The sequence below is a fragment of the Carex rostrata genome, chromosome 2 (assembly GCF_964058835.1).
Source record: "Carex rostrata chromosome 2, lpCarRost1.2, whole genome shotgun sequence".
NCBI lineage: Eukaryota > Viridiplantae > Streptophyta > Magnoliopsida > Poales > Cyperaceae > Carex > Carex rostrata.
The window spans coordinates 12,820,847-12,843,352 of record NC_135919.1 but is presented as its reverse complement, the minus strand read 5'-3'; the positions used below and the strand labels follow the sequence as shown (position 1 = coordinate 12,843,352).

At 35.0% G+C, this 22,506-nt stretch overlaps 2 protein-coding genes and 1 non-coding gene across 3 annotated transcripts; 2 read left to right on the top strand and 1 right to left on the bottom strand.

Moving 5' to 3' along the window:
- The first annotated feature begins 2,570 nt into the window (after positions 1 to 2,570).
- Positions 2,571 to 2,643, top strand: TRNAA-UGC (transfer RNA alanine (anticodon UGC)). Its single transcript has one exon. It is a non-coding gene; the product is annotated as a tRNA-Ala (tRNA).
- LOC144575498 (uncharacterized) lies at positions 2,618 to 6,326 on the top strand. The gene is made up of 6 exons (XM_078325665.1): positions 2,618 to 3,614; positions 3,798 to 3,899; positions 4,026 to 4,124; positions 4,661 to 4,798; positions 5,292 to 5,513; positions 5,743 to 6,326. Exons 1-6 carry the CDS (start codon positions 3,180 to 3,182, stop codon positions 6,139 to 6,141), a joined length of 1,395 nt encoding a protein of 464 aa, XP_078181791.1. The 5' UTR covers positions 2,618 to 3,179; the 3' UTR covers positions 6,142 to 6,326.
- Positions 6,327 to 8,000: 1,674 nt separating this feature from the next.
- On the bottom strand, positions 8,001 to 13,291 carry LOC144575681 (histidine--tRNA ligase, cytoplasmic-like). The gene is made up of 7 exons (XM_078325907.1): positions 11,734 to 13,291; positions 10,769 to 10,948; positions 10,222 to 10,479; positions 9,839 to 9,973; positions 9,449 to 9,730; positions 9,091 to 9,231; positions 8,001 to 8,554 (listed from the first exon to the last, which is right to left on the bottom strand). The coding sequence occupies exons 1-7, from the start codon at positions 13,165 to 13,167 to the stop codon at positions 8,261 to 8,263; spliced, it is 2,724 nt and encodes a 907-aa protein (XP_078182033.1). The 5' UTR covers positions 13,168 to 13,291; the 3' UTR covers positions 8,001 to 8,260.
- Positions 13,292 to 22,506: the final 9,215 nt, after the last annotated feature.

Genomic DNA, 22,506 nt, shown 5'->3' with positions numbered 1-22,506 from the left:
AAAGAATATCTAGTTCTTTATAATTGCAATCGAATTTATAGAGAATATTTATTTCATTTTTGAATTGATTAATGGTTTACTATTAGAAGAGAAATGTAATTTTTTTTTCTGCACAATCCTTACTGAGCAATTTCATGTTTTATGACTCTTTTAACTTATTTTAAATTTATCAATAAAATACAAAATTAAAAGCTCTGACCTCTCTTTTTTTTGAGGGAAAAACCAGGCAGAGGCTGCCGGTATGCATTAAACAGGTAAACCAATTACATGAGTCAAAAAACTTGACTGGTATCCAAATACCAGTCTCGCCAATCCACATCTCTTAAACAACAAACTAAAGCATAATACCTGGGAGAAAAAATAAAAAGTAAAATTAATCCAGAGAAGGCTATAGGCTAGCAGCCATCTTAATATTACAAAACTTCTCCCAAAGGGTAGCCTCTTGGACTATCCAGTGAGTCACTAAATCCAATGGTGGCAATTTTCCATCAAAAATGAGTGTGTTGCGCTGCTTCCATATGAACCAGATCGCTGCTACAAATAGGATCCGCCATCTTCTTCTAGCTGTTGCATTACCACGAACTCTCTGTGATGATTTAGACCAGATGTCCTGTACCGTTTCAGCCATCACCACCAAGTCTGTACCGGTGTCGGATGCCAATTTATCCCAAATCGCAGATGCATAATTGCATTTGAAAAAGAGATGCACGGCCGTCTCCAATTGGCAGTCCTGACATAAGACACATTCGAGAGTACAACCAAAGTTCCGCCTTTGCATCACATCCTTGGTTAGGAGTTTACCTTGCAGTAGTAGGAATATGAAAACCTTGATTGATGGTGGAATTGAGAAATTCCAGATCTTGCTGAAATGCCACTTTACACGGCCCACCCCCACCAAAACGGAGTACACTGATTTAGCCGTGTACGTGCCCTGAGCCGTCCACCTCCATTTGAGCTCATCCTCAACTACATCCACAAAGGTGGGAATCTGTCTGATAGGTATCAGTGAGTCCCACAGTGGTGTAGTGGATGCATCCCTTAGTGAAATTCGGTGGTGTTGTTGCCTTGAACCAGTAACAGCCAACACCGATTTGCCCCAACAATCATACCAGAATGAGATGGTATGGCCATTACCAATAACCCAAATAATTGATAAATCAAATAAATATCTTACTGAGTGTAATTGTATCCAGAAAAAGGAACCTTGCTTTGACCACATCAAAGGACCATCACAGTATGCACCATGCCACCTGATTTGCCTCATCAGTTGAGTCCAGATTGAATGAGGTTCCTTGTAGAGTTTCCACCACCAACGTAAAATAAGCGAGAAGTTCCTCATGTATAAATCCGAGAGACCAAGACCACCCCAGTCCTTTGGCAAGCACGCAATGCTCCAATTGCATAGAGACAAAGTCCGATTGGTTGAACCGCCTCTGCCCCATAAGAAAGATCTACGGGCTCTGTCAATTCGGGCAACCACCCATTTAGGCAAGATGAAACAAATCATGTGATAGATTGGCACCGTAGAGAGGACTGATTGCACCAATTGTAAACGACCTCCACGCTCTCACTCCTATCTTATTTAAGAAAGAAACTGGCCTTGCAAAATGAAATCAACACCATACAACACGTGTATCGGATAGTTCAGAGCTCGAAATCGATGAGCAAGGATGCGAAGTCCATATCCTAATAGAATATTCATATTTAGATTTGAACTGTTTGATCAAAATTCAGATCTATAAGGTCTGAAATAAAATGTAAGAAGTCTCTTTAATATTCGGCTAGATTCTGATTTTATGGTAATCTCAACAAAAATATTATGTCACCTTGGGTGATACGCGACCGGATCGAACTCAAGAGACTATTGTTTGTTAATGTTTAAAGAACTGTAGAGTCAAAGACCCGACTGGTGTAGATGCCGGAGTCAACGCACCATGGACGGGTAAGATGACGATTCGATACTAATTCAGGACAATACATACATACATATAGTAATCATTACGTTCAAACAGGACTGCAACTCCAATTTGAATTTAGTTTGAATTAATTTCGAACTAAGTTTGGTTTGAATTAATTTCGAATCGAATTATTTACAAACTTAATTTTGAATCTTTTACGAACTTTTTACGACAAGAAAGAGTGATCGTAGTCGCCGAAAGCGAGATGTGAAAATCGTCTCGAATTTTAGAGCTGAGAGCGAGGGTTACGACTTATGAGTTATGACTTATGACTGAGCGGCCTTATGTTTTAATTTTTAAGTTATCAGCGGAAATCAACGGTTCACGTTACTTTGATAGTTCACGAATCTATTTTGAACGAAAAAGGTCCAGTTTAATTTTAGTATGAATTAATTTCGAATCAAATCATAAACTACGAATTTTTTGTACAGCCGTACGTCCAAATATCCATTTGAGAGGACTAATCTTTTATGACTTCAATGGATGGGATAAAGATGACCCTCTTAAAATAGAGAAGGAAAATGATTTCGGTAAACCAAACAAAAGAAAACGAAACCTTCCATCTGACCTCATACTGAAAAAATATAATTATTTCCTATATTAGACGTAGACGGGGATGTAGCTCAAATGGTAGAGCGCTCGCTTTGCATGCGAGAGGCACGGGGTTCGATCCCCCGCATCTCCATTATTTTCCTCTATTTTATTATTTCTTCCTCCTTTATCACTTAACAGTGCGTATTCTTCGTGAGCCCGGCCTCTGGCCTGCCTTCTGCGATCCTTCCTGGGCCAGTCCGGGCCGGATGGGTTCATTTCGAAGCTCCAAATCAGTGGAATCTCTCCAGTGTGTTCACTGGAGACGATTAGATTGATCTACTGTCGTCCAGTTATACGAAATGTAAAGCAATATTCGACTTTCCCTCGCCGTTGCTTTCGGATCCAATTCAGCAGCCATCCCGCTTCTCAATTTTTGTTCGTCACTTAATCTCGCGCTCACCACCTACGCCATGGTTGTGGCTTCTTAACTTCCCACGAAAGAGACCCTAATCATGGCTTCTGTTCCCTTCTAATCCCTAAATTTTGTCCAACTCTCTCATTATTCCTGCTTCTAACTCCCACCAACCATACCACAAAAAAAGGGTTCTTTTCTTTTCTCTGGTAACATATCGACGGTTTTTACTCGGTCTCTGTATCTCTGTTTCCTTTGCGGCCCCAGTATTTATAATGGCGGTTTCAGCGTTCAAATCCACATCTAGGAGGGGAAATTACACCAACGCATCTACATCTTCCTCTTCCTCAATTTCAACTACTTCAAGAGACCAAGTTTCCAGAGATTCTCTGAATAAATCCCCAAGTCGTAGGTCTAGAAGTGTTAGCGCGGTGCAAAGAAGTCAACTTTTGCGAGAAGGGTATGGTAACACAAGAGATAACCCCCTATTTGATTGCTCCAGCGGGAGCTCGAAATCACCATCAAGTGAGAGAGAAAACTTACGGGTTGGTAAAGGAAGGGGAGATGCAGTTTCCACTGATAAGCGGGGCCGAATGGGGCGGGCCCTGGATTCAGCAATTGTGAAGCCTCGAGAAAGAAGCCTGTCGCAGGTCAATCCAGTGCGGAGGCGGCTGCGGTCGGTTTCGCGTGGTCCATCTAAGTGTAATGAGGTAAGAAGATTACAACATACTGTTATTTTACTATTTTATTTTTTGCCAATTAGGGAACTTACTATTACAGTGCTTTCATAGAGTTTTTCTATTTTGACAAGAGAATATCAGCAAAACTAGAAAACAATTACTGCTGCCATTCAATCCTAATCTTTCATTCTTTGTGTATCATTTTATTAGCAGAGCGACTATCCTTCCACTGACACTGACGATGGAAAAATATATGAGACTGTCAGATCTGAAGTACAACGAGCTGTTTCTCAGATCCGAGATGACCTTGAGAATGCAAGTTAACAGTGAACTTCTCTAATAAAGCGCATCATTTTTTTTAAATTGGCTTCATCAATGTCTATTAGCCTGTTTCAGCGTTTCTAACAGAAAGTGACATAATTCTCTGTCCATTTTTATCAGGTGATTAAGGGGAGGAGCACTACAGATATGATTTCTGATCTGGATAGAGCTGAAATTTCATCTGATATTATAACTGATTATGCCTCCACGCTTGAAAAGGTCGAATTTAATTATGCTAAATTAGTTTGGATTTTCAAATCCAATTTGTTGGTAAATCATAGTTCTGAAGATTATGTATAAATGTAAGGTTTGCATCCCCTTTCTGAAAGAAAATTATCCACTATTTGCTGGTATTTCCACATTTTTTTTCATGATATGTGCTACTTATGAAATACATTCTTCATGAACAAGAGCAACCAATATGGGCGCTATAATGAACAGTGGCACTCTTAATTCAATTTAACAGTAGTGAATTACTGTAACTCAATGTTCTAACTCAAAGCAAAGAGAACTTTTGCCCAACACTGACGTCATATCCTCACCTCAACTTTTTGCAAGTCTGCAAAATTGTGACTGCCTTTTGCAAAATTAGACTGTAACCAACTACTTTTTGGGAAAATCGGGAAAGCCATAAAGGACTTCTATATATGCAAAAATTGAAGCCTTCAGCTAATGCTAACTAGAAACCTTTAAGGAAACAGAAGCTGCAACACCACTTGAGATTCTTTTTTCTTTTCTTTTTTTGTAAAACTCAGTCACAGGAGAGAATACGCAAGCTGCGTGCTGAGCTGGTAGTTGAAGAGCAGCGAAAGGAAGAACTGAGTAAAATTCTAAAAGAGTTTTTATCCTCTCCAGATTCTTCTGAACCATGCAATACTAGGTCTAAAAGACGGGTAAATTTCCCTCCCGTTAATATCTTGTTTCAGCTACATTCTTTTATTTCTCTTCATTTAAACCGTGTTTCATGTCCCTTCTTGGAGTTGGATCTTTGTCAAACTAATTTGCTTTCAAATATACAAGTACCATTGTTTACTGTCCTGGTCCCTAGTAGTGAAGTGATGTCATTACCGAGGGCGGAGAAAAGAAGAGAGAATGGAGGTCAAACCCCCCATTTTTTCTTAAATTTATTAAATTTTTTGTATTTTTGCATAATTTAGAGTAAAATGGTATGGTATTGTAAAATTGACCTCCATTCTCCATAATTTTTTTTTATAAGATTGACCCCCATAGTTCGAAAGTCTGGCTCTGCCCCTGCTCATTACCATATTGCAAAATTCCAAATCATATGCCACATGCTGTTACCTGATTTGAATTTTATGGTGCCAGACTGGTCTGGGTTCGAACCTTGTTATTCTTTTGCTGATTATTTTTTGTAATTGGATTCAGACAAGTATAGAGAGGCGTGAGGTGTCAAGGCGATTAGAAGAAGAGGCAATGAGTTATTTTGAAGAATGCGTTTCAATTTCAAATTTTGATGGCTCAGATCTCTCCTCTCTAGAAGACCCTTTACCAAGTTCAACAGCTTGTAGGCAAAAACTCGAAAGTGATGTATTTCTATCGAATGAAGATATAGCCTTTGCAGAGTCGTTGATTTCTAACAACTATGAGGTCAGTACAGCATTGCCAAAATGAATCCACTTTAGCTTTAGAACCTAAGCTTGTTGACATGTAGTTTTATCCACTTTTGAATGATACAACTTTGCCAGTAAGATCTGGTTAAACAATGCCATTACATATTAGCCTGTATGTTGTAGGTGCTGTTCTTACCTGTTAAGTTCTATTAATTTTGCTGAAATACTTAGCGATTACATATTTACATTGGTTCATTTTCCTGCAGGAATCTGAAAACCAAAGTCCTAGGTCAATAAGCTTAACAGGATCTGGTATGGATTTCAGTCATAGCAGCAGTGACACCAAATATCCAGACCCAAAACCGATATATCATAGTAGTGACCATATCTCTGATTATGATACACCGAGTGAAAGTTTTTGTTTCTCTTTCGCACAACAACCGGAGAAGCATACTGAAAATCAGAAAGACGAAAATTATATAGGAAATTTTGGTAAAGGGTGTGATGAAGAGAAATTAGCATGCTTGGAAATCACAAGAACGAGATATGATGCTGATGATTATATTTCGAAGGGTTTGGACGAAAGTTTGTTCAGGGACATGGTGGTGCTTAAAAATAGGTTAAATTCTGGAGGTCTTCTTCTTTGCAACATTAGAACTTTTTGAATTTTGTACCAAACAGTGTAGCATACTACATTCTGTAGAGTAAATCCATTTATTATGCAAGTATTATGGCCAGAGGTTCTCCCCAGTTTTAATTAGTAATATTGTAATGCCTTTGTGGAACACTAAAGAGAAAATTACTTGTTCTTTAAAATGGGGGATATTATTAGAAGGGTTTTCTGCTACAAGTTTTTGGTACAATTAAATGTCACGATTTTTTGTTTGCATTTATATTTCAAAATTTAAAGTTCAAACTTTGAATTTTAACTGTTGTGCTAATTTTCTTATCTATGATGTATCTACATTAAATTTTATAATTTTTGGAGTTCGTCCTATCGTATAAACAGTTGTCACTTACTGATTTACATCTAAAAAACTTTATTTGCCATCATTTCTTAGCCGGTTGATAAATTTTGAAGTTAAAATCATCAATTTATCATGTGAGCATATATAACCCTGCAGCGAGTCCAAAGCACATATATCCGGTATAATGTTTTTATATAAAATGTGCAAGGAGTGCGAGGTTATTAAACTATGCATCAAATTTTCAGTGCTGCTTGAATTTGATTTCTCTCCGTTAAGCGTCATCGAATTGTGATTTATTTTTCTTAAGTGTCATTGAACTTCAATTTTTTTTTTTATCAAAGTAATTTTGTTTGTCAATGAACAAAGAAAATGGAATTTGTTCTTCCGTGTCTCTGGATTCTGGATTGATCTCCGCTTTACCACCACATCACGTCCATTTCTATCATGAAATAGTGAGAACGAAGTAATGGGAGACTCTATTATGAAATAATTGACATCTTGGAAAAGAAAGAAATTTATTTGACTCTCTCTCTCTCTCTCGTTTTTAGGAGAATAATTTTAATGTTTCCTTTTCAAAAAAGGAGGAATTTCACGTATATCCCTCAAAAACTTTAAAATTACATATTTCCCTTCTAAACTTCTAAAACTCACAAATTCCCATTTTATTGTTTTTTCATATTAAAACTCATTTTAAATTTATAAAATAAAAATATCCATTTTAACCTTAATTAAAACCATAAAACACTCATCAGACTCAAATTTGAATAAAAGCATAAAACACTCGTTAGACCACGCACATCGCATTAAGATCTAGTGCGTATAGCTTCAATATCCATGTGTTCGATATTTAAAAAGAAATAATGTATTTGATATATGTACATTATTTAATTGAAAAATTTGTGGAATGCCTATATTTTCTTTTAAAAAAAAATGCACACATTTAAAGTCTAATGAAAGATAAAAAGATGTCAAATTTGACGAGATATATGAGATAAGAATAGAGAGGTGGGAGAGGGGTAAATGAGGACTCTACAAGAGCATTTTGTTAAATTATTTTAGAGACAACCGGATGCATACATCTAAATTCGCTTATTTTATTTAGCATTTTAAAACTTTTTTATACTAAAATTGAACGTAGTGTTCGGTCATAACTATGGAACACATGTATATCGTGTCGTTAAACTTATAAAATTTAGAAAGTCACTATTAATTCCTTAAAAATTTAGATAAATAAAAGTTTAAAAAATACGGAGAAAAATTTTATAAGTAAAGCTTTACCTTTATTTTGTCACCAATTAAGTCAGCTTTACCAATTAAGTCACTATTAATTCCTTAAAAAAAATTTCTTTTATGGTTCTACGTTTACAGCCAGTCCTTAAAAAATTTTGAGCAACAGGCCAATGTTATCTCCTTTAGAAAAGAATTCCCCAAAGGGAAGGCCCATGAACAGGGGATTATAAGCTCTCCCAGGTTTTTTTTTTTATTATCTCCATGTTTTTAACAGCAATAGTACATTAAAAATGCAGCAAAAATTCTTGAGAACAATGCCAAAGCTATAACACAGATCACCAATTTGCATTGCAGAAATAAGAAAAATAATCATGTGCTTTCCAATTCTTTAGCTTTGCTGGGTTAAAATTAATCTTGCAAGAAACAGACTATTATAAAAAACACTCAACTATAACAAGCACAATTAGATCTGACAGGCAACATCCATCAGTTTCTATCAATCGCAGACTTTAATTTTCAACAGGTACTCTTCATGAACAAACCTTACCAATAAATACCAATAAATACCACTTCTTTACGAGCACCATTAGAGCCTTTTCCGTAGCTCTTCAACATAATCTTCTCTAGATACTGTAATTTCTTCGTTCAACTCAATATTCTTCAACTTGACCACACCACTTGCTATTTCTGATTCACCAACAAGGACCATCCACGGGATTCCCTTTTGCTTTGCAAATGTTATATGATCCATCACCCTCTTTGAAACCTTCATTTTAGCACTAATATTTGCATTCCATAAAGGTCCCACCAGCTTTGCAGCTGAGATCACGTCTTTACCCAAAATGGATACCAACACTTGTGTTTCCGTTGCACGTACAACCTATCAAAATATTAGGGTGAGTTGGGACTTATAGTTAACTAACTTACAACCATACTAACTTAAATTATGTAAGGCCTTTGGCTCTTATGATAATATAACTGTCCTGCATTGCCTGATTACCAGGTTACAATTTCACTTATACTGAACATCAGCAATTGAGTCTAGCTGATCTTCTCTCACTAGGTTATGCTTTTAATCTCAAAACACTTGCTTTTGTATTTTTCTTGACCTCAAGAAAGATAAGCAGGCTTTGTTGTTTTTTGTTTTTTGGTTTTTTTGCAATGGTCTCTCTTCTCTTGTAAATGGGAAGTATGGATTCTGATAGCAAGCAACTTTTATAAATTATAGGAATAGTTAAAAAGGAACCGTACTGATCCAGCAAAAAGCAAAGATGGAAGGATATGAATAATATTCTATTTATTTCCTAGCTAATTCTTGTTGAGGAGGAGAAGCTTCCTTAAAAAGCTGTTGGACAGGCTATTCGCCATAACAATAGCAAACAAACTGCTATCAGGGTTATGACCAAAGATATTTACCTGGTTCCTGTCCTTGGCCTGCTGCTCCTTGATAGCAAAAATTCTTTCAATTCCAAGGCAGACACCTACTGCTGGTACCTGTTTTCCACTGAACATGCCTACCAAATTATCATATCGTCCTCCAGCCGCAATTGAACCAACCTATATTCCAGTAAAGAAAAATGATGCAAATCAAAACAGAAAATAACCCATCCGCACTGTAAAACTTGGAATACATCAAAAAGAAGTTTTGAACAGCATGTGGGAAATGCACCATAAATTTCATGTTTTTGCAGGTTAGTAGTGATACAATCCTTGAAAACCCAGTCCTACCATAGGTACACAATTGATTAGTTAATACAATAAATGAGTAAAATACCTGAGTGGTACCCTTGAAGACAGCCTCGTATATAACCCCAGTATAATAGTCAAGCCCTCTGGCAAGGCTCAGATCAAAAACCAGATTGTCAAGGCAATTTGCCTCTTTTAGAGCCCGAAACAAAATATCCAATTCGCCTAGTGCAATTACTGACCCACTATTCTCCAAAAATTTACTCCCTTCTGCTTTCAGTTCTGACAGAATTTCAAATGGGGATCCGCGCTTTTTGACAATTGCTCCTATTTTGTCGGCTGTCTCAGCAGATAGCCCTTTCTCGTCCACCTAGGTTCCAACATTGTTATACAATTTAGAAAATATTAGTATCTGGTACAAATTAAATCAGGGTCAATACAACATAGTATGTACCAACTACCAAGCAATTGTGCATACCAGTTCCTTCTTGACTTGCTCAAAAGTTAGCTTGTCTAGCTTGTCAATGCTGGAACACACAGTTCTGAATTTTTCAGCAGGTACACCACAGATATCCAACATCCCGTCCAATAACTTCCTGTGGTTAAACTTTATCTGAAATTACAAGCAACAATTAACAGCTAACTTTTGTTTTGAAAGTGCTAAAATAACTATCGGCCCTTATTTGAAGTTAGATTATAGTGCTTTGCTGTATGGAAAGATACCGCAGATACAGCACAAGGTCTCACTTGTTCAACTTTTGCCAAAAATCACCATAGAAATCTCCTGTAACTGATACATAGACTGTTAAAATTGAGTTGTATAGACTGTTAAAATTGAGTTGTATAAGGAAGTTAACTTACCTCATAGGTACCGATGTCAAGCCTGTCAAGTAATTGGGTTAGAACCACAATAACCTCAAAATCGGCCAACATTGGCTCATACTGCCCCGCTATATCAAAGTCACACTGGTAAAACTCGCGATATCGACCCTTCGATGGGTTGTCCCTTCGGTACACCTTAGCTATCTGATACCGTGTCATCGAACTTAGGTTGTTCATTGCAAGGTGCCGTGCAAATGGTACAGTCAAATCATATCGCAAAGAGCACAACTCACCGCCCTATAAACAAATTTACTAGTTATTGCCAATAAAAGATGTAAGAAAGCTCAAATAGTATATAATACCGGTTGCACTCATTTTATTATTGTTTCCCTCTATATTTATTTTTAAGAAAAAAACGCTGGCAGATGATGGATAACTGGACGTAACAGAAAATTATAGAAGGCATCTTGAAATGGTGCATAAGAAATTGTCATGAGAACTGATAACCAACAGCAGAGGAGGAGGCTACTACAGCTAAATTAAAAAAATGTTTCATAAGAAAATTAAGAATATAGAATGCATCAACCTGGTCAGCAAGGTCGTAAATCAATTTTGAATCTTCCCCATATTTACCCATTAGTGTTTCTTTCAATTCAAAAACAGGTGTATCCAGTGCCTCTGCTCCATGCATTTTGAACACCGACGCAATAATAGCAAAGGCCTGTTCTCTGATCGCCATTTGTTCTCCAGCAAAATCACGGGTCCCCTACACATCCATAAAAGGAGATGGAACAGCATTCAGATCTAGTAACCCCAGATAACACAAAATTAAGAGCAAAGATTTTTGTAAAAATTAACGGCCTGTTTGATAATGCAAATTTTCAGCTTAGTGTCTTTATTGAGAGCTGTGATTGAAATATGCTAAAGATGGTGCAGCAAATTATTTAGAAGTTATAGGAAGCCATGAGAAATGCCGAAAACCAGACTAAAGTCTGCAATTGTTGTGGCCATTATTTTATTTTTTCCATTTGGAGTCCAGAGATGAGGTCCTCGAATGCAGTTATTTGGGTACTGTTTTGTTTTAAAATATTTGATGAAAATTATGTCAGATAATTCAAAGCAAAAATAATTACAAGGATTTGGGAAAACCATGCAAGAAAAGAGGCCCTAAATGATTGTTTAATTTTGCTTGTGACACATCACAAAGTCCTTCAAGATGCAGTTAGTAACAACACTGACTCAAATTGGTGCAAATGGATATATAACACAGTTAATTTAATCTCTGTATAGAGTGTACTAAACGAATATTGAAGTTACCATTTATGCATAATTAAAAAGAAATCAAAATAGCATAAGAACCTCTACAGACTATTGCCTATAATATTTACAGAAATGTTCATGACAATCAATTTTATTCATTCTTTCCAAGAAAGAAATAATATGCAAATCTCTATATACCTAAATTGTAAAGTTTTTTTCATCAATACAAGTTTTTAGTGGCCGATTCGCCTGCTAACCTTCAAAAACATAAAAGAAATATGTGAATCTAACCTTTGGAATTTTGGGAAGTCTCCTAACTTCATTGGTCTCAACAATTTCTTTTACTTTGGCCACCAAAATCTCAAGCCGGCTATCCATTGGGTCAAAATATGTTGAGAGATCACGGGCCCACTCGGCCAAAACTGCAACTTTGTCACCTGAAGCTTCCCTTCCATTAGCAACTTGATCAGTGATAAGTTGCAAAATAGCAGAAGTGCCCTTCCCCAAGGTCTTTTTCTTCTTTTTCTTCTCTCCCTTCTTATCCCCCTTTGCATTCTCTCCATTTGGCTGTGCATTTACCAATGCATCACGATTTTTCTCTATAGAATCATCAATTCCAATGGAGAAGAGAGCCAATGCTGCCTCCCAAGCAAGAATCGATCTAAACTTAACCAAAAGATCATATACTCCTTGCAAAAAGGCAACACTATCATTCCCTTTCATATAATTAACAAGTACTGAATCGAAGCTCTCTTTGAACCCATCAAAACCAACACGCTGTTGGTTAAACAAGGATTCAACTTCTGATAGAATTCTTTGATCTGTAATCGATTCAATATTCAATTTAGCTCTCTTGAAACTAGTCTCAGCCATGGTTTTTATAGGTTTTACAAGAAACCAAACCAAATCAACCACAGATGCCTCCTTCCCACAATTATCATTATCTGCAGGTTTCCTTAATTTAACTGTTGAATTCAATTCTATGTGTGTACATGCATGAAGCAACCTAACAGCCTCTCTAAAAAGACCAAAAGAAGAAGGAATTTGTAAAAATACAGCTGAACCATTCTTTCCGGCAAGTTTAGATCCAAAGAGAAGCATCTTGATGTCAGCTGCCACATCAGTCTCATCTTTCCTGGAGAACCCATCGCCTGACACTGGCAAATCAAATGCTGCCAAGTCAGCCCTGGCTGCCTCACACGACAGAGCTGCAACAGCATCAGAAACTCTAATGAGAGCGGTAGCACAGCAGTCCAAGATGGCAGCAGTGGCAATTAGGACTGATGAGGAGGTCTCGAAAAACCCAATTTCTTCGTAAGAAACTGAAATGGAATTAATGTCTGTGTTGGTTATGCGGAAGAGAGAATGAAGAAGAGCAGATGGAGAAGAGAAATCAACTTTATCGAATCCCGAGGAGAGTGCAAGGGTTTCTTGGAGTAGTAGAGGGAGGAATCGGCGGACTGACGAGTCTGAGGACAGAAGCTTGTTCAAGAAGACAGCAATGGAAGCACGAGCGAGGGACGGAGGGAGGAATCTAGGGTTAGGGTTTGAAGATGGTGCAAGAGAAGGGGGTAGAGAGAAGGAAGAAGAAGAAGAGGGTTTAAGTTTATTGAGAGCTGAAGAGTCGATCTCGACATGGGAAAGCGAGTTGGCAATGGAGTATATTGTGGCGGAGGAGGGAGAGAATCCCTTGGCGCCAAGCACAACGGTGGTGAGTGCCGCCATGGATGTGAGAGAGAGATGACTGTTGAGCTGAGAGGATTAAGGGTCTGATCGGAACCATTTCTCCCCTTTGAAACCAGAAATGGAATTGAAGTATTTTGAAATTCTCTAATCGGATCGCACGATGGGAGATGATTTCGTTTGGGACGGTTTCACGAGAAAAATTTATTTTCTCGCTAAGCTCCTGCCTTACGATTATTTCATATCATATGACAAAGAATTGACACAACAACATTTTTAATATTACAAGGATCGTGATTTTGTATTGTGTTTTTTCATCCACATTATTTGGGTAATTAATATACCATGGCTAGTTGTATCGTTGATTTATGGAATTGAAATGTTTAATTTCATTGCCATAATGATGGGATCCCATAGAGTCACACCATATGAAAGATTAAAAGAAAATAAATTAATAAAGCATATGTGATATGTTAATTATAAGAAGTTAGAATTAATTTGTACAAATTATATGTTATTAATATATGAATAATCTTATGACATGAAAATGTTATAAAATAATCCTAGTAATATTTAAAGTATGTGTGACATATTTTAAATGGTTTTTGATACATGAAAGATGCGTATAAATTAACATATAATATTAATTTATATGTTGGTCTTTTAATGTATGGGATTGTGGACTTGATTAAATATTAATATGATTAGTATGTTTAAGCCCAAAGCCCAAATACTATTTCATCTGGGGAGAATTGATTAGTGATGACATGATTTAAAGAATATTTAAATATGCCATTAAATCTAATCAATCTCATTAAAGATGAAAGAAATTTCTGGACATATTTTTTAAGTTACTTTGAACTGGAATTTGAAAGGGAAAATACTAACTATTTTGGACGTATGACCTATGTAATCTATAGCCCTTGTGTCACACCCCGCGGCCACGGGTCGTAACAGTCCCCCGCCGTAAGCATACAATACTGTGTATGCTTACAAGGCAATTACAATTCAATTCAGACAATAAGCAATATAAAACAAGTTTATAAATATAATCAGAGTACACAGTCTGGTCAGAATATAATACATCAAAAGTATCTCATCCGGATACCAACCATGAGGCTTACCCTAAAACTATACAACAAAACATATCTAGGGTCATGTGATGATAAACTATTAAGGCCTACTACTCGCGTGCCTCTCCGGAATCGGTCGCACCCGTACCTGTAAAATAACCCAAAGGGTGGGGGTGAGAATAAAATTCTCAGTGCGAAATTTGTCACAATTTAGATTATTGGACTTGTAATCAAATTCCATATTCAAAAATGAAATCCAAACCATAGCAATTCAAATCAGTTCATATTCATAATAAAAAGAATGCAAATGCTCGACAACAATTCAACCTGCTAAATCACAATTAACAGAATTTCCAAGATGAATTTCAAACATAACACATATTTGGCTTAACTCGACTCATTAGGGCTTGTAGCAACTACAGATGTTCTTTCGAGCTGGACCCTTTATCAAACCCTCGTCTGTAGGGTTACTGACACCTACAGACGTTCCACCAAGTTGGACCCTTTATCTGACACCCATATGTAATCGCTTGGCTTAACCGTTTACTAAGGTCTGGTTCAAGTCATATAAATAAAATCCTCTTTGGAATCATTCCAATGTTCGTAACATTCAATTGACCGTCCAAATGCATTAACACGTAGGAGAATGCCACTGAGCCACAGACGTTACACATGTCACCCATGACTCCAAATCACACATCAATACAATCACTCACCCCTCGTCCCAACCGGTACTGGGAAAACTGAGGGCCGTTCACCTAAAGCGCTAGAAGGATCCCGGACTCAAAGTAAGCTTATACAGCTCAACTTTGCAAATTCGTTGGATCCAAGTGCTCAACTTCGTAAATCTATTCACTTATACATTCTCAATCAACAAGTTCGTGGTGACTCTCAATCAAAATCAGATCATAATAGATCGACACAACCGACAACAATACCAGCATGCAAATCACTCAAGTCACATCAATTCGAGTTTAATTTGATTGGGCTATGCAAATGATTTACACAATTCAATAATGCAATCAATCAGATATTCAACATGACAAACGAATAAACAGTTTAATTCCTGAAAATGAAATATCAAACAAGTCCAAGAATCCCGCACCTGATTACGACAAGCGTATTGCGTACTTATGGATCAGACGTCTCGAAGTGTCCCGCAAAGTCTTGCTCGACCGAGCCTACGCCTATATTACACATAAACTTGGTTTAACCTTGGTTCACGATCGAGATGTTCACTCGAGTTACATTAGGACTTATACTTTCTTTAATCAATTCTGTGTCTTTTGGTACCGATCTTTCTTATTCCTCTTTCCTTACCAACAATATAACCTTTGCATCTAGGTCCTCTAAATCATATACAGTTCAATTTGGTAACAATCTAGGTACCGGTTCTCTATTTTCATTACCGTAACAATTCGATTTACCGATTGGTTAAACCCTAATTTGGTCAAAACCTCAAATTAACCATTAAACGTTCTAGAAATTCATGATCAAGAGGTAACCCTACCGATTACAAGTCAAATCGGTTGGATTAAACTAATCAATTCACGATTATGCCCAATTTCAATTTTGGCACAAAACCCTAGAAATTAGAATCCACAACCGAGGTGAAATCGGGGAAAGAATCGGCAAATAAACAATCAAAGAAGCTCAAGGAGCTAGTCTACAAGCAATTCAAACACAAATCTCGGGTTTAAAATGAAAACCCGAGCAATCAAGAAATTCGAGATTTTTAAAGAGAAACGGGAAGAGAAAAGAATACCGAATAGGAGAGCTAGGAGAGATCTACGGCCGCTTGCTCGGTTCCAACTTCGATTTCTCGCAACAATTGGGGGTTTGAGAGGGAACATAAACTCTCTCTTTCTTTTTCTTCTCTCTTGGCAGAATTTCACTTGAAAATGGGAAAGAAATGAAGTGGGAGAGAGAGAGAGCACAGGAATTATGCAAATAAACCCTCAGAATCATCCAGTGCGGATCGCTCACCCGCACTGGATCTGAGTGCGGATGCACTCAGCACTTAGCTGATCTTTCCAGTGCTTTCCAGAGGAAAGAACTGGTGTTGGTGCGGGTCCTCCATCCGCACTCACCATCAGTGCGGACGCACTCAATACTTAGTGTTATTTTTCAGCAAAATTTGGAAAAGTCCGAGCCTAGTGCGGACGCACCCAGCACTTAGTTGATTTTCAGAAATTTGAGATCAACACAGAAATTCATGAGTGCGGACGCACTGGGATCCAGTGCAGGTCAATCCATCCGCACTCACAGAAATTTCGAAAGAAATTTTAAGGAAAATTGAATCCAGTGCGGGTCAGTCACCCCCACTCACCACCAGTGCGGACACACTAGACCTATAAAGGTTCAGAACTTCAAAATTTCGACGCGGTTTCGATTCACACTTAACTTATTTAGAGGAACCTTAATTAAGGTTTAAACTTCCATTTTGTTAGCACGATTTTCGATTCTTGCTTTTAAATCATTTGAAATTTAATTGTTAAAATTCTGTAACGTAACACATTGGAGTCTAGAATCCAACGGTGAAGGTTTCAAGTCATTTGGAGTTACCTAGAAAAAAGATATAAGAGTTTTAGTACCGAAAGGTCGGAAAATTATGTGACTTATATCTTGGCTGAAATTTGCTCTTTTCTCCTCTCTCCCATTTTCTCTCATATATTGAGATCTAGAAATCCTCTAAGAAGTTTTTAGAAATACAAGAGGGTTAAACCAGGATTAAGGTTCTACTTGTTAATCTCTTACTAGCCTTAGAGATACAAGTATTTCTTTAATCTTTTAGTGGATACCTAAGGAGGCTCATCATTTGAAGGGCTAAAGCACAACCACCGTTGAAAGAAAAAGGTAATAAGAAGTTGCTATGCAAGACAACCCTTCTTGATTTGATTTGGAGATCAAATCCAATGTATTATGTTATTCTCTTCTTGATTAGGCTAATTAAGATTTTAAGACCTAATGTGGATTGTAAAAATAACGTAACTAAAATATTAATTTAATCTCAAAATCTGAATTATGAATGAATTATAAAGAAATTGTTAGAATTACTTAATAGAAAAGAATGACTTAACAATATTTTTTTATTGTAAAAAACTTTGCAAAAGTTGCAAAGTCATAAGATGGGTTCGAATTCTCAACTTTTTAATAACCACACACTTCTAGAATTTTCTCTTCCAGTCAACTATACTATCACCTCATTTCATGACTAACAATATTTATTTTGACAATTTTATTTCTGATTTGTGGATTCCAGGCGATATTTTGAAGCTGTCAAAACCTAGCAATTGCAATTCTTCCTTCCTCGTTGTCTATTCTCCCTTTAGTCCGTTTCTCCTATCTTTTTTAAGCTTTACTTCCGTCACAATACTCTCCCTCTCTCTCTTTTCGAACGGAGAGGCCAGAGAATGAGTAATTTGAAGAATTTCGTGAGAATAAAAGAGTACATCTAGGAATTAGAGTAATTTGATTCGTTATAAATATTGTTTTTTATCAATAAAATTGTTAGTAGGCATTTAAAGTCACTAATTTTAAAATAAATAATCAAATGTAATATAATGTGAGTATAATTTAGCGATGCAACAATAACTGTTAAATTCAACCTATTGAGAATTTAAGTTTTTTTTATGAACATTAAATGTCATTATGTTCTTAGAAATATATCATAAAAATTATGTCTACAATATTGGATTGTAAATTATTTAAAGAATGTTACAGTTGTTAAGACAAATAAGAGAGTTCAAATTCCTTTATTTTTTATGTCTCCGTTATAATTCTATTTTAATTTTCTAATAATAAAAATTCTAAAATTTATTTGTCAAAATAAAATCATTAAATGTGATTTATATTATATTATTATTTCTCTAAAAGCCACTTTGAAAACCGTTGATCCAACGATGGCTTAACAAAACAGTAAAATTAGAAGCCACCGTTGGATTAGCGATTTTCAAAGTGGTTTAATAAATAGTAAAAAAATTCAAAAAATTTGGTCTCCAAGCACATTTCAATATAGAGATCACATCTAATGGTTTAGATCGACTTTTTGGATTTTGAAAACGAAAAAATGACTTATAAGTATATACCCTCATATGCTTATGTAAGTAGAGTAGCCAACCTCATATATAGGTTGGCTATTCTACTTTCATAAGCATATGAGCGTATATGTTTATAACTCGTTTTTGTGTTTTCAATGTCCAAATGGTTGTCTGAAGCGCTTATATGTTCTCCATATTAATATGTGTTTGGAGACCAAATTTTACATTTTTTGGAATTTTTTTACTATTTTACAGAATTTTTCAAAACAAGGTTTTTCATATATTTTTATTTATTTTTTAATATTTTTTATGACTGTTTTGAAATTTTTTTGAAAAAATAGTAAAAAAATTTCAAAAAAATATAAAATTTGATCTCCAAGTACATATTAACATGAAGAACATGTTAAGCGCTTCAAATTGACCATTTGGACATTAGAAACGCAAAAACGAGTTATAAGCAAATGCCCACATATGCTTATGGAAGTAGAATAGCCAACCTCTATACATATATATATATATAGAGTAATGCTACCATGCTTTGCAAATTAAAGTGAATGTTTTAATTTGTGCTCATATTTCTAGTTTCAAAATTCAAAATGTCGATCCGAACCGTCTAAGTTGATATCCATATTAAATTGTGCTTAGAGACCAAATTTTATATTTTTTTTGAAAATTTTTTACTATCTTTTTAGAATTTTTCAAAATCAGTGTTTTTCAGAAAATTTTGGACCATAAAAAATAGTAAAAAATTTCAAAAAAATATAAATTTTGGTCTCCAAGCAAATATGGATATTAATTTGAATGGTTCGGATCGATGTTTTGAACTTTAAAACTAGAGATATGAGCACAAATTAAAATACCAACTTTAATTTGCAAAACATGATAGCCTCATATATATATATATATGAGGGAGTAGAACTAGGGTGTTCTTAAGCTCACCAAAGTTTTGGTGAGCTTAACTCTAAAACTTATCAAATTGATTTCAAATGACGAATCCGAACCGTTGAAACTCGCCTACCTTACGTGTGATGCATCTACATGTGAAATTTTTAAACATTCGAATTAATTTAGTATAAAGTCAAGCGGTCAAAAAACGTTCAAAAATGAATGCACTAAAATTAATTTATTAACCTTCTAATTTTGACCGCTTGACTTTATACTAAATTAATTCGAATGTTTAAAAATTTCATATGTAGATGCATCACACGTAAGGTAGGCGGATTTCAACGGTTCGGATTCATCATTTGAAATCGATTTTATGAGTTTTGTGAGCTTAAGAGCATCCTAGTTCTACTCTATATGAGGAGGGATCAAGTTACAACAATTTTTGAGTTACAACAAGTTACAACAACCATTTTCTACATTTTCAAAGTCCAAATTGTCGATCCAAACCATTAGATGTGATATCCACAATAAAATGTGCTTCCATGCCAAATTTTACATTTTTTGAAATTTTTTTACTATTTATTAAGATGGGTACAAAATTCAATGGTTTGAATTTGACTAGTTTTTATACCCATCTTAATAAATAGTAAAAAAATTCCAAAAAATGTAAAATGGTCTCCAAGCACATTTTATTGTAGAGATCACATCTAACGGTTTGAATCGACGATTTGGACTTTGAAAATATAAAAAATGCTTGTTGTAACTCAAAAATTATTGTAACTTGATCCCTCCTCTATATATATCATATGTAACAGTTTTACATTGATATTTAAGTTTTAAAATTTATGTTATTATTGTTCGAAAAATAGAGATATAATGGAGACACAAAAAATAAAAATATTTGAACTCTCTTCAATAAATAATTGTGAACTAAACTTTTTGTCGCTCAATTTTTTTTTTTTTTTTTTTTATATAATTGCAGAAATATGTATGGTGCTATGCAAACTTATAAACAAAAAGCTAAATAAAAAAAAAATGCAAACCAAATGAAAAGAGAGACGGATTCCAAAGACTATCCGTGTAGTATTTTCACTGTTCATAATTTATCTTGACTGTTGCACAAAATTTTATTTTGTGCTTTTCAGATGAAACGGATGCTTTATTTACATCACATCTGCGGGAGTGGAGGTTGAATTCAAGAATCTGAACCTTCTGTATCGCCGGAGAGCCTGATAAAAAATATAGCGAGTTAGAATAAGGGGCAAAACTTTCCATTTTATTATTATTTAACTGTAATTTAAGTGATTATATAAGAAAGAAAGATTTTAACTTTTTTTATTAAGGTGCGTTTGGGTAACACAGGAATAGCGCTAACTCAAAAATAGTTGTTATTCCTGACGAGCTATTATCAACACAACACGTTTGGGTGAAAAAAAAACACTATTCTCAACAAAGGAATAGCTCGGGTTAGCTGCTATTTTGCTATTCCTTAGAAATGTCGGGTTAGCTGCTATTCCGAACTCAAGAATAGCTGATATTTCAAGCTATTCTTTGTTTCATCCAAACTCACCAGAATAGTTAAGTTTAGTTAAAAAATTAGCTAATTTTTCAATTTTTATGGAAAAAAAATATCCACGTCATATATTTATGATAGGTATATATCTAATTTTGTCTCTCCTCTTTTTTTCATTCTATCCGGTACTGGTATGTAACAGAGTGACATTTGCATAATTCAGGTTCGGTTTGGCGGGGTCAAAAGTTCGTAATTCGAAAAATTTCGGGTACAATTCGAGAATGATTCAGAATTATCTATATTAGAGATTTCAATCCTACAAGAGAGAAAAAAAAAACTAAAAATATATATATTCTAGAAAAAATTTGAGAATAATTTATATAATTCAGAAAAAATTTGTAAAATTCACGAACAATTCGGTAAAAGTTCGGTTAATTGAATAATTTGACGTTCGGTTCGCCATCACCAAAAGAATGAATTATTCGCGAATCTTGTGACTATACTATAACTTGCCTATTTGCTGATTTTGTCACTGCACGGTATTGTGTACGGGAATAAGCCGTAGGCAATCTGGATTCAGAGTTCAATAACCCCATTGGAAGCATGAAAAGGCTTGGCCAAGTGTTAAGCACTCTCACACTAACCCATGCTTTCTCCACTTGTTACCCTCCCTCTTTTGGAATTATCTGCTCTATTTTTCAAGTTCTCTTGTGACACCATAATTGTGGCAATGTAATTACTAGCTGAATATTTTGTTGAGAGAATTACTTGTAGGAAATGTAATTCCATCGCAGTATATTTATTTTATATTTTGGAAAATATTATTTAAATTATGAACTTATTCTCTAGTATTTGGATGGAGAGTGTATTAAATTTGAGTTAATTTGTAATTTGATTTGTTATCTATACAAAAGTCATACAAAATTTAAGTGCTAAAATTTTAAAATTATTTGACGAAGACTAAAACAATTTCTAAATCAGTCCAAATTTGATGCACACTTTATGTACACAATTAAAAGAAGTCAACAATTTTTTTTTTTTTAAAAATTTTGAACAGTATATTTAAGTAGTTATTATACGCCAGAATTATTCATATAATAAAACGTGCGTGCATATATATGCTGTAGTACATTCAGATAGACCAACTAATTTATTGAAACATACAATTTTCATTTTTTAAAACTATATCTTAGAACTTCAATTCATGCTAAAATGAAAGAATTTGAATTCATTACTCTCTGTGTTGGGAGAGAGATCTTAAATACATACAGCATATAAAATGGTTGGATGAGATAGTATCTATCTAGCTAGGTTTTATCTTGTAAAATAGGAGAAAACACTGGTAAACAATTTAGCCTCATGCTTTGTTAATTTATGTTTTCTATCAGATGCAACAATTAATTAATTCTCAATGCCATAAAGTTTTTGCAAGCGAAAGTAATAATATATTGTCGAGACATGAAAAATATGATACATAATGGACAATTTAATATTATGAAAAAGTTCAAATTATTGGAAACAAAAAGTTAAGCATGTACTAAAAGAAAGAATGATCCTGGTTTTATCATTTCACTTGCATGATCATATTTTTAAACACTATAAAAGAATGAAGTCCTTTACCCCTAAAACCTTGCAAGAAGTATTTCCTCATGTGAACTTATACTATATAATGTGGTGTGTTACTGATAGCAAATTTTCAAAATTGAAAATAAACTATCATTGCTCTCTAAAATTTAGCCGGATTTCTTGTACCACGCAAGCATCTCAAAAAAGGAAATTGCTATTTTTTTTTTAATTATTGTTATTTTACTTATATTGGGAGTAGTTCGAAAGTTGCAAAAACACCATTTTTTTTTTTGAAAATTTTATA